General features: G+C 44.4%; 1 protein-coding gene across 1 annotated transcript in view; it reads right to left on the bottom strand.

Moving 5' to 3' along the window:
• The window catches only part of BTBD16 (BTB domain containing 16), an 887,756-nt gene that overhangs the window by 311,688 nt on the left and 563,971 nt on the right, over positions 1-12,097 (bottom strand). Inside the window, exon 13 of the mRNA XM_086920301.1 lies at positions 5,840-5,922. Within this exon, the coding sequence (XP_086776427.1) occupies positions 5,840-5,922 (83 nt within the window). The remainder of the gene's footprint in view (positions 1-5,839; positions 5,923-12,097) is intronic.

The raw sequence follows: 12,097 nt of genomic DNA, 5'->3' as shown, positions 1-12,097 counted from the left end.
AGAAGACCTGGATGAGTATAAACAATATATGATAACTCAGAAAATAAGGGGACTACTGCGTAATTTACAACGCTACACACACGAGTGGGCCTTCCCCTACATTAACGACTCATACTACCAACCCGCACAAGAACAACAACAGCCACAGCAATTTGGAGGAGGGACAAGAGGTAGAGGGGCCAGATTTCAGCAACAAAGGCGAACACCTGCAAACTGGACATTTGATAACACGTCCAGTGAAGACGAGCCTGAGCCAGGACCCAGTACCAGCAGAGTAAGATTTAACCAATCTGAAGCTTCCAACACTGACCTGAGTGCATTATTGCGCAATTTTTTAGAACAGGGACAAGCATCCAACAAGGGCCCGGACAACAAGGGAGAGGAAAAGGACGCGGCAACCGGCTCCCGCAACAATGGCAAACATTCTCCCCACGACAGACACGGAGCAGGGGAAAGAAGCCAGCATGAAGAGTATTGTGGTCAACTTGTCCGACCACCAGCTAACAATAGAGGAAGAGCGAGTGCTTAATAAAGGGCTGGGATTTGTTCCCACCCCTACCCATGATGCTTTCAAGTGTCGCACTGAGTTTCATGAGACAATGCGAAAAATTAAACTGAAGAAATTCTTCGCGAAACAACCATCTGAGGAGAATAAAGGCTTCAATACCAATTTAAAAAACCCTCTACGTTCTGTCCCCCGATGGGGGCAATTGGCCCTGAAGTGGCAGTATTTGAGGCCAAAGTTCTAGAGGAAATTGAGAAAATAGAAAGTAACAACAAACCAAGTGGATTCAGAAATATGACGAGAAGTGATTGGGAGGCAATGAATTCCCTCCAGAAGAATGACAACATAACTATAAAAAGCGCTGATAAAGGCGGAGCCATCGTCATATTAAACACCTGCGATTAGGAGGCCGAAGTATGACGTCTACTCAATGTGAGAGCTAACTATCAACCCCTCAAGAAAGACCCCACTCCGGAACTGATGAAAATAATAACTGATCTTGTGGGGAGCGCAAAGGAGAAGAAGTGGATAAGTGCGAAGGAGGCGGAGTTCCTCATTAACACCACTCCTAGGACCCCCGCCTTATATATCCTTCTGAAGATACATAAGCCGGCCCGGCCCCCGCCGGCCCGGCGGATTGTATCTGGAATCCAATCTATTTTGGAGCCTCTATCCCAGTTCGCTGACTATTTTCTTCGCGAATCGGTGATAACCCAGAAATCTTATGTCAAGGACACTATGGACATCTTAAATGTCCTTGACCAAATGACATTTGACCCTGCTAAAGAATACATTGTGACTATTGACATCGAGTCCTTGTACTCCTGTATTCCTCAGGATGCCGCATTGGTGGCTGCATCAAGAGCATTGGCCACACAGGAGTGGTTCTACGATGCCCCCCAAAGCTTTGTGTTACAATGTGTGGAAGTTGCCCTCACAAGAAACTTTTTTTGTTATAAAGACGACCTGTTCTTACAGGTGACGGGCACATCTATGGGGGCGACGATGGCGCCCAGCCTTGCCTGTATCTATGTAGGCGCACATCATCGAATCTGACAACAATCCCTTCAGAGGCCATATGCGCCTCTGGAGGCGTTATATCGATGATGTGCTCCCCCTATGGACAGGAGAAGAAGCAGCCCTGGTCCAATTTTTAAATTGGCTAAACACTCAAAATATGAGCCTCCGCTTCACCTGGAAATATCATCACACAAGCGCAGTTTATCTTGATCTAGACATCGAGGCATTTGGAGGGGGCTTTCGAACGAGTGTGCATCAAAACTCCACCGATAGAAATTCACTGTTATCGTACCGGTCATACCATCCGAGAGCATTAAAAGACAATCTCCCTGTGGAACAATTTCTGAGGTACAGGCAAAATTGTTCATCCACTGAACTATACAAGGAACAAGCAGAAGTTCTGAGTTTGAAATTGGAAGCCCGCGATTACCCTCGGAGAGTAGTCAAACAAGCTCTAAAGTGAGCCCTTAATACACCCAGAGCGGTTTTGTTAGAGACACGAGCCAAGGAGAAGTCAGACTGTCTACCTGTGGTCATGACCTATGATCCCATGGCCACAAAGATCCGCCAGTCTATTAGGAAACATTGGTCCCTACTATCAACAGCGGATTTCAAGATGCCCCTACCTCGTTTTGCATTCCGAAGAGCAAGTAACCTGAAAGACAAACTGGTTCACACCAGAAGTATCGGAAGACCAGAAGCAGAGAATACTACCATCCCTAAAGGACACTTCCCATGTGGGAGTTGTTCAGTGTGTCCCTTGACAAAAAAAACCACAACCGTGACTCTTCAATCTGGAAAAACTTGGTCACTGAATCATTTCAGTAACTGCAACACTACCAACGTGGTGTATAGACTAAGATGTGAATGTGGGTTGGAGTACATCGGACTCACCACACAGAAGATCAAACTCCGCATTCAAGAGCACGTCAGCACAATAAGGATTGGAAAACTGACTACCAAATTAGTGCAACATTGCCACCGCAATAAACACACTTTTACGTGGGTAGTGTTGGAGAGAGTGATGGGCGATGTTCAGTCTGTGGAAAGACGCTTGATTACTAAGGAGGCACGCTGGATATATCAAGAGCAAAGTGAACAGAAAGGGCTGAACGAACTCCTTGAGTGGAACAAGTTACGTTAAATTATCTGAGTGGCTGTTTCTGAGCGCAGTAGTCTACTTTCCCCTTAACACCTGGTACCTCTCCATCTGAAATACTACTTCTGATTGCCTTTCCCCATCAACACTTATTGAGGGTACATATAAAATTGCTACACTGATATACTTTGTTTAAGTACATTAAGGATTGAGATATTAATAACATGTGCTCTCTGTAGACCGAGCCAAGGTATTTTTTACCTCTGGAATATGTCAACAGAATAACATGGCACGAGTCCTGTGTCCCATGGACCCCGCACTTTAACCTAGATGAATAAGGTTGGGTACTCAAATTTTGAGTAATATAATATTGATAGTGCTACATCAGCCTCATACTTTACAAACATGAAGTGGTGTGGCTCACTGGTTAGAGGCGGCAGACCCGAGAGCAGAGGACGGCCCGAGACCAGGGTTCGATTCCCGGCGCGGCAGGTTTCTGGACCAGGGTCAGCGGACTCGATAATTCTCTCGCCTCGGTGCCCACTCTGATCAGCGATCACACTCGGCAACTCTGGGCATTAGCTTGCCTCATCTTCACTAACGGCCCCACCAGATCGCCGGGGATGCCTGGTCTCACCCTGGAGATACCCATTAAGGGACCATCTGTCAGGGAAGCCAGGAAGGGTTTCGCAGCTGTTGAAGCGCCTTGGGACCCTACGGGTAAGTAGTGCGCTATATAAATGCCTATACATTTACATTTACATTTACAAACATGGCAACCGCCCTAATTTGACTAGGTCACACTATGACCACACACTGTCCTAAATTGGTCGTCAGTTTACTAACACTCCTGGGAAGAGCCTGGTAACAATTAGTCTCTGCCATTAGTAGATATTGTGATTTTTATGTAGATAGTCACAATAATTAGTATGTCCAGGCGACCATCATCTTCGTAAGAGCCGAAATTAGGCGTAATTGTCGGACATTATGTTCAGAAATCCCGCACTTGCATTGTATATTTAAGAAATCTGTGTACATTGCAGGATTACAAAATCGTCGCTACACTATTCAAACTTTTACAAGGGCTGGGGGTCCGGTTACAAATGGCCGCGGCAGTTCCCTTACCTGAGAACCGGCATCTGGGCACCGCGGGAGTCACCTGACCCCGCGGCCCAATCAGAGCACTCGAAAATCGGCAGCCGGGTACCGCGGGAGTCACCTGACCCTGCGGACCAATCACAGCACTCGAAAATCGGCAGTGATGCCGGTAAAAGAACTGGGCTGCACTCGGTCGGCGTTCGAGTGCTGAGAGGACGCCGACCTTTACTCTTCCACGGGTAACATTTAATCCACTTTGTCTTAGGCTGTCATAATTTTACAAGGTAGGAGATGGCTCCGTGACCGAGATAACTTAGTTTTTTCTGGTTTTTCGTTTTAGTAATTTCTCTAAGGGTAGATAGGACCACGCTCACCTATGGGGGCTGGAATCCGGATTTTAAAGTCCTCCTGTCTGGTATGAGAGGCAAAACTGCTTGAAGGGTAATAATGACATTTACCCATACAGCGTGGCTGTTTGACATTACATAGAGCCTGATGTGCAGAATATGGGGGAAGACACCAGGTGACCACATATATGTTTGTTTGTATTACAGCATTCGAGAAACAGTGTCTCTTGCAGTGGCATTTAAAGTGAATTGCCCTGAAGAAATTGCCTGATAGAAACCAAGGCAATGAAACATGCCGGCTGTAAGTAGGGTGTGAATCGATAGGTAGTATTCACACTCTCCTTTTTATTGTATATGTGTTTACTGTTTGCAACAAAGAAAGGAACGAAAGTAAAGTTGATTGTCCTAGTTGCGCAGTGACTTATATGTTAAATGTTTAATGTTGTTAGTTGTGTCACATATAAGTTGTGTTCACTGCACCATCCACTGTTTTTTTTATTTTTGGGGTCTGAGACACGTTTACGTTATAGCTTGATGGCACCAATGATGAGAACAGGGCCAACCTGGTGAGTACCAGCCAGGGGTCCCATTGGTGGTTCGCCCGTGAGGTGCCATCTCGCTTTTCACACATTTTTTGTTTGTGCTGTCTTATATGTATAGATCAGAGAGGTTTTTTTAAAGAGGCAATAGACTGAAACATTTGGATTATCTTTATATTGAAGGGATCCCTCGGGTGACGAATGTCGACCACTAATGTTTACAGACCAATAAGTAAATATTGCCACGAGAACTAGGACTGGTGCTGTTGATTGGCTCCATTTCGCGAGGCCTGCCAATGGAAAAAGGGGGAGTGGTTTCACACAGTACTGAAATCCCCCTGTTCACAATAGGTCTTTGCCTTCAGCCGCGCATGCGCTGCAATGCAGGCTTCGACCTAAAAAGGATAATCACTGTATAATAAATACATATTCAAACGTCTTCTCATAGAGAAGTATGCATAAAATCAGTTTAAAATATACAGGTCAAGTACATATATTTCTCCACTATAGTTAAAAACTAAACAAAAGAAAACTTAAATACAAAGTTGACGCAGCGTTTCGGTGACAACTGGTTTTCTTCACTTTCTTCAGGACAAGTTTTCTAAGCTAGTAATATATAGGCAGATTCTTGTAAATTTGGGATGTTTTTACAAAGAAATGATATCTTGGAACTGGAAGGGATGCCCTCATCCATGAACTGAATCATCAAGTTTAATATGTATGAAATGTTCGGCAGGAGCCACTATCAAGTGTGTGGTAAGAGCAGATTCATTAATAGCTTAAAAGCCTCAAAGCAAATTTAATAGAATTGTTTTGAAATTTTTCAGTTCTTTTGATGGATTGGTAGGCTTTTTCTTTTTAGGGTGCATCGGCGTTTTTCATCATTGACGATACATAAGGTTAAAATCCATAAAAATACAAGTGGCCTCCCTGCTCCAAACAAAAATGTCTTTCAGGTCACAGTTTTCCAGGTCTCAGCTTTCCAGGTCGGAAAACCGTGACCAGGAAGACATTCGTCGGCGAGGACCTCCAGATTTCATATCATGGTTGCATGGTGATTGAAACTCTACCTATCCTCTTAAACACACACAGGACAAAATTGTGATCCAACAAAATGTCAGAGACAAATCTTGCCGTGTGTGAGGAAGGACGAGTCAACCCAAATCCAAACACAGTGCTCAAAGTGTAGCAAAGACTCCTTACCCAGCCTGAAACCAGAGAAAGTACTCACTGCATGATGATGATTAGACAGCACTCGTACTAGCCAAGCCTGTGGCAGCACATTAATCTGGCATAACTCTTCCAGATGCTGACCTGCAAGACACAAAAAAGCCAATAGTTCACGGACAAGAATAGAGGAAGCTCCACATTCTACCATGAATCCATGATGCTTTTCCTCATACATGCACGCTTTTGTGCAGGATCAGAATTATATAATTACTTAACTTTAAGTGAAGAATTCCGGCATCGATACAAAACATAGTTCACATGTGATTTAGTTATAAGCTAGCATTAATTCTGAATGTAGTGTTTTTATACTCCAGTATTTCAATTTTTGATGAATTTGTGAGCACCATCCCTCTAAACCCAGAGAAGCTGATTGTATGAGGTCTTTAGTAATGATTAAAAAAGAATGCAATTTAACCTCTGGTGGTGGTGACAACCAGCTCCAGAAGAATTGACTGAGAGGCAACCAATCTGAAGGAGATGGATGACTAGCATAAATAGTCTCACAAGTAATTTATTATTCTTAAACATTGGATCTTTAATATGTGAACATGATGTTCTTTTAATAGATTACTATTTATGTATGCATGTGGAATTATATAATGCAAGCCTGGCGGCAAAGCAATGGTGCAATTTAGAAGTGGTAGAGGGTTATATCTGAAAGGAGGTTGGGCAGCAATGGTCAAGAAAGAGGGGGGGAAAGGAATATGGAGAAGTGGAAAAGAATTAAAGGTGAAGGGTTAAGGGCAGATGAACATGATCGATTGGTAGTGGAGGCTGGTTTGTAGGTGGTCTTTGATAAGAAGTAAGGAGACAGTTTTGTCTGTATGAGAGAAAGGGGTGAGATGGGTTCCTGAGGTCCCTCTTGTGGTCTAGAAACCAAGATGTTATAACATGAGATTTTCATAGCCTATTTTCTGAAGACAAGGAACGAAAATGCTTGATTAATTGTAATTCAGACAGCGGCCCACATCTTCAGAGCAAAACAGAATCCTGGTGTCTCGAGTTCTCCTTCATTTACTTTCAGGTATCTAGTATGATGCTGCTGCTACTTTTTTGATTAAACAGAACAGATATGAGGAACTTCAATCAATTAGGGTTTGTAAAGCATGGCTACTCACCCGTGAGGGTCTGAAGGCGCTGGTTGGATGTCAGATACGATGGTGTGATGTCCCTTATTTCCTTGTAGGTGATGCACAAGGTCTTCAAGAGGATGTGGGTTGGCAGGTGGTGCAATTGGTATTCATGTTAATTGTTAACTCATCGTCTGCCATTAAACAGAGGAAATACCAGACTCTTTTGAAGAGGCCCACCACAGGTCTATCATAGGCGATGAAATGATCTTTTGATGGGTGGGGGTCCTAATTTTCTGGGATGCAGACAAAAAGAATTTGCTTTTGTCAAGGTTACATAGACACTGGATGATTGCTCGGAATTCCTTTTCTTAGAGGAATGGCCTCACCCTGTTCAGCAGGAGGAGTTGAAACCAAACGATCTTGCTTTTGGAAAATATGAGTTTTGAAGCAAAGTTGGCTATTAATCTGAAAACCCAATAATTTGGTGCTGAAAATGAGCTGCTTGCAAGCCACTTGTCCGCTAAGGTCCGCCCCTGATCCTCCCTATATAACACGCAGCCTCCCATGTTCAGGCGATGCGCATGCGCGAGTGATCAGCGCTAGCACCGACGCCGACCGAGTGCGGGTTTCCAGGACCATCTCTTTTGAACCTGGTAAGTACTTGCTGCCCCCCCAGCCCCCTAGCATCCAGTCCCCGTAGTTTTGAGCAGCCTCCACCCAGCGCTGTTATCTTTAATCTTGTCACCGTACGTTTCAGGTTCTGCTGGCACACCGGACATTTGCCTGCTTGTGCTGACGCTGTTTTTCCTCTCTCACGGAGGATGCCTGATTAACGACAGGCGCACCGCCCTGGATTCAAAGTTGATTTTTTATCTTTATGACGCCGCTTAGTGTGTCAGCGCTACTCTGTTTAGAGGCCTGATCCCTTTTAATTTTGTCTGTTTGGCATATAGGACGCCCCAACGCACACAGCATAAGATACGTCGCTTCACAGCCCTGCCAGTTCAGACCTTGCACCCCCCTCAACGCGCTAGGACTTGTCAGCTCAACTGAGCGGTAAGACTCTTTTCCCTGGGCTTGCGCCCCGTGATTCTTCCATCTATATACCCCAGAGGAGGAACTAATATTCACTCTGCTAATTCTTTTGTTCAACAGAGGGTTGGGTCCACTCCCCCGACACTTCCCTGCTGCGGACCACCGCCTGCTACATTAGGTGGTAAGTCCGCCCCCATCTTTATCTCTGCTAGTAACTACTATTAGGGGGTGATTGGTCCTCTTGATAGTTCTGATCATAATTTTGGGCACTTTTGCTTCTCCATGGTTTCATTTTTCCATCAGGAACAGTTTAAAGACTGGGGCTAACTGAGTTTACGAGATTCTGAAGTGTGTGTCCTCTCCATGAGACGCATTAATGTTCTTACCTGCTATGTTTTGACTATGCTTGTCAGTCGCCATTTTTCATGTTTTGTAAAAATGTTTTCTATTTCTTTTCTTTTTTGTCCAGTTGCTCAAGGCCCTGATGAGAATCTCCAAGGAACTATAGGAGATTCGAAACGCGTAGGCCCTTCTTCACACTGTTCTGCCACTGATCTAAGAGTTACAACTTTACATAGATCATTAGCTATTTGTTGGACACTTTCTAATTTCTATCGGATTTGCGAAAAACTGTTCGAAAGTGCTAAACCCTTGTCAATGTCCCATTTGCCACTACGGAGTACAAATAGTGTGTTTACATTAAGGCAGCTACAGTGTTTTTTGTTTCTCCTGTTGTAGATAATGTATATATGGTATGTGTGAGACTAGTTTGTGTGCCGTTGAATGCTATGTGAAAGTGATATGATTGTAGGAACGAATGGTGGTTCGCTCTAACTTGATTGCCTTTTCATGTGTCCCCTTTGCATCCTTGTTTTTCCTTTAATGTTTCATTCCCAAATGTACAAATGCATTTTATAAAAATGTATTGAATACACAATAAAGCTGCGATTAAAAAGCATTCCCTTTTCTGAATTTGACTTTCAGTTAGTGGAGGATTTACCTCATTTTCCATTCACTTTTATCAGCACTGGCATCTTTGTTTTGTTGTTTAAGAAAATGAGCTGCAGAATACAATCATCCAGTTTCATCATCTTTATAGAGTCCTGGAAATGCTTTTGATTGCTGGTTTTAACTGTGAGAACAAACTCATCTTGGCATGGTTTAATCTGAGATAGACTTTCCACAACCTGGCTTGTCTGCGAGGCAAGCATATGTGACTATGACACTGGTGTATCCTGACTCCATATTGGCAAGTAGGATTTACAGTGGCTCCAATTTTAAGCTCCAGGCAGCTGGTGAGACTATGGAGCCTTTGGTTTGACACATATTATACGGATAGTCCTGGCAGAGTTTATCTCAACCATATGGGCATTGTTCTAGTGTATGATTTGAACGATTGGAGGACAATGCTTTGAAAATCCTTTCTATGTGCGAGAGTGTCAAGCTGACTTCAGTACTCAGCAATGGTATAGCATATAGAGGTCAGGCAGGTGAAGAATGCAGAGGCCATCATTGTCTGCAATCAGAAGGGCATCAATCACATAGATGGTTACTGCCTGTGTGCTACAGTGTGGACTGAAGCAGACAGGAAAAACTGTAAGGGGGTAATAGACGTGATTTTGTCATGGATTTATTTGGTGAAGGCAAACTTTGAGTTTTTTTCAATAACAAAGTTTATTTCTGCTTTCATTTCCTAACAGATATAACAAAAATCCAGACTCAACTCAAAATTTGGTTAACCTTAAACATCACCCCAGGAGAGAGGAAGCAAAATGTCAACCAACAATACACAACCTAACTCTCATCTCATGTGTAGCCAGCAATACAAAGGCTTCTTCAGCTACCAAACACTCTCCCATCCAGTTTTATGCCTAACGATTGACAGCATACATCCTTTGATGAGCGATCTCGTATCACTAACCTGCAAGAAAATGTATTTTTCAAATATTTTGTCAAATTTCCCTGACAAGGGCCATGGCCAGAGCTCACAAGATGGCAGACACTCTTTCTTGACCTCTGGACCAACACCCGTATTCCATCTAAATGATGGTAGACATGAACACATCCACATCGTGCTTGACAGCACGACCGCCCTGGGAGCCGAGCTCAGGCTGTCGGAGGGTTAAGGATAGCATGCTTGGATTGGAGCTGCCTTGTGCCTTGCAACAGAGGAAAGGACCGCAGCCCAGAAGGCAGGGAGTTTGTTTCCCATAACCTCTTGATAGAGGATCAGATTGGCAAGCACTTGAAACATTTTGTGAGACACCTTCAGGGGCTGGCCGGTTGCCTGGAGCCCAATGGCAGGGGTAGCAGGAGGAATGACCCAGCAGTGGTGCATGACATTCCCCATGTGCTTAGCCTTTCTATTTGAGGCTCAGTGGAGCCTATATTGAACATGAGGAGGCCTCTAGCAATGCTGACTCAGAGCTACACCATATGTGGCCGCCACCCAAGGTCACGCGGACAATAACAAGACCTGTTGCCTTCTCTTGTACGGAGAATTGTGATGGGTCCTAGAGAGGAACTGGTGGGGGCTGTGCATGCTGCCCGATCTCGGGGCACCTCTACTTCACGGTGCCACACCCGCACGTCCCTCGAGCAAGGCAACCGCACACCAGGTGCCCCTCATTGAACAGTCCTGAAGAGACATGACATCCCATTCAGGTCGAAACGCCGTCGACAAAGATACAGAGACAGACCCTGTCCAACAGTTGTTTATACACTCCAACTGTTGTACTTCAATTGTTTACACTTCTAACTTGGTCGTCTTCTTCCAACTGAAATATACACTAGAAACCTTATGTCATCCACACGTTATTATGTTTCACTTTAGCTGTTTAGGTTCTTTTTTGATAAAATTCCCTTGGGACACTACATCACTTGTTGAATTGCATAAGTGTTTATAATGCTACAGTACCGTATGTAAACTGTTGACATATAGATTTTCATAAATGACTTTTACATTTGCATGGTGTATATATAGCTTCCTTTTTTTGACATCCAAACCAATCACCCCTATTGCCATTGTGCGTTACCTTTATCAAGAATAGTTTCTAATTTTCCACAGGAGCCATTGTTTTTCTTACGAGACTCAAAAGGCAGCTCAGTAACACTTGGGACAGGGTGGACAGATTCCTGCATCAGTAATACAGGCAACGGCTGCATCGTGAGAGGGATAAACCTGGTAAACTGCTTGTCTGGCTGCTTAAACCTTAGACTATAAGGGCCCCTATTACGGCAAATGGTACGTTCTCGACGTCCCAGCAATCTATCAATGACACTCTTAGGGAGGACCCGAGGGAGTTATATGGTGGGTGAATTGGGCAGATCTTACTGCTATAGAACAGTACCTGGACCAGGTGGAAATTCGGGTGCTACCGCACCTTGGTCAGATAAGAGCTATAGACAGAAAGAGGAAATGGGGAAGATGACCAGGGGTAGAGAGCTGGGTGGTGATGGTTTTCCCATGGAATTTTATCAAACGTTTGTGAAACAACTTGCGGAGTCTCTCTTAGAAGTCTTTCAGGAGGTGCAGAGAAAGGGACTGCTGCCCCCCACTTTCGGAGATGGGGTAAGTTGTGTGATACCTAAACCCTGGGTTGATGTGATGAGTCTGTCTTCTTATAGACATCTCACCATGTTCAACGCAGGTGCGAAAATACTATGTAAGTTATAAGTGGCAGAGCTTCGTGGAGCATTGGTGCACGAGGATCAGTGCAGCTTCATGCCCTGCAGCAGCACTGCCCTAAACCTAGGAAGGCTAACGCATGCCCTACATTCAGTACAAAATTGTCAGGAGAACTTGGTGCTGGCATTGGTGTATGTCACGAAAGTATTTGACACACTTGACTGGGCCTACTTGATGCAGGTCCTGCACTGAATGGGATTTAGACCGAACTTTTGTTACTGGGTGAGACTGCTATACACCACCCCTAGGGCTAGAGTGCAGAATGGAGGGGTGGTGTCAGACGAATGGGAGGTGCAACGTAAGATGCTACAGAGTTACTGACTGTCCCCGCTACTATTTGCACTGGCCCTTGAGCCTCTGGCAGCGACAATACGGATACATTCAGCATTACGGTAGGGGATTTAGTGCACCTTATATCACTGTACGCAGATGACGTACTGTTGTACTTACAGCAGCTCACAGA

This window comes from Lissotriton vulgaris, chromosome 5, assembly GCF_964263255.1.
Source record: "Lissotriton vulgaris chromosome 5, aLisVul1.2, whole genome shotgun sequence".
In the NCBI taxonomy this organism is placed as follows: domain Eukaryota; kingdom Metazoa; phylum Chordata; class Amphibia; order Caudata; family Salamandridae; genus Lissotriton; species Lissotriton vulgaris.
Note: the sequence above shows the minus strand (reverse complement) of the source record. Positions and strands in the feature narration are given on the sequence as shown.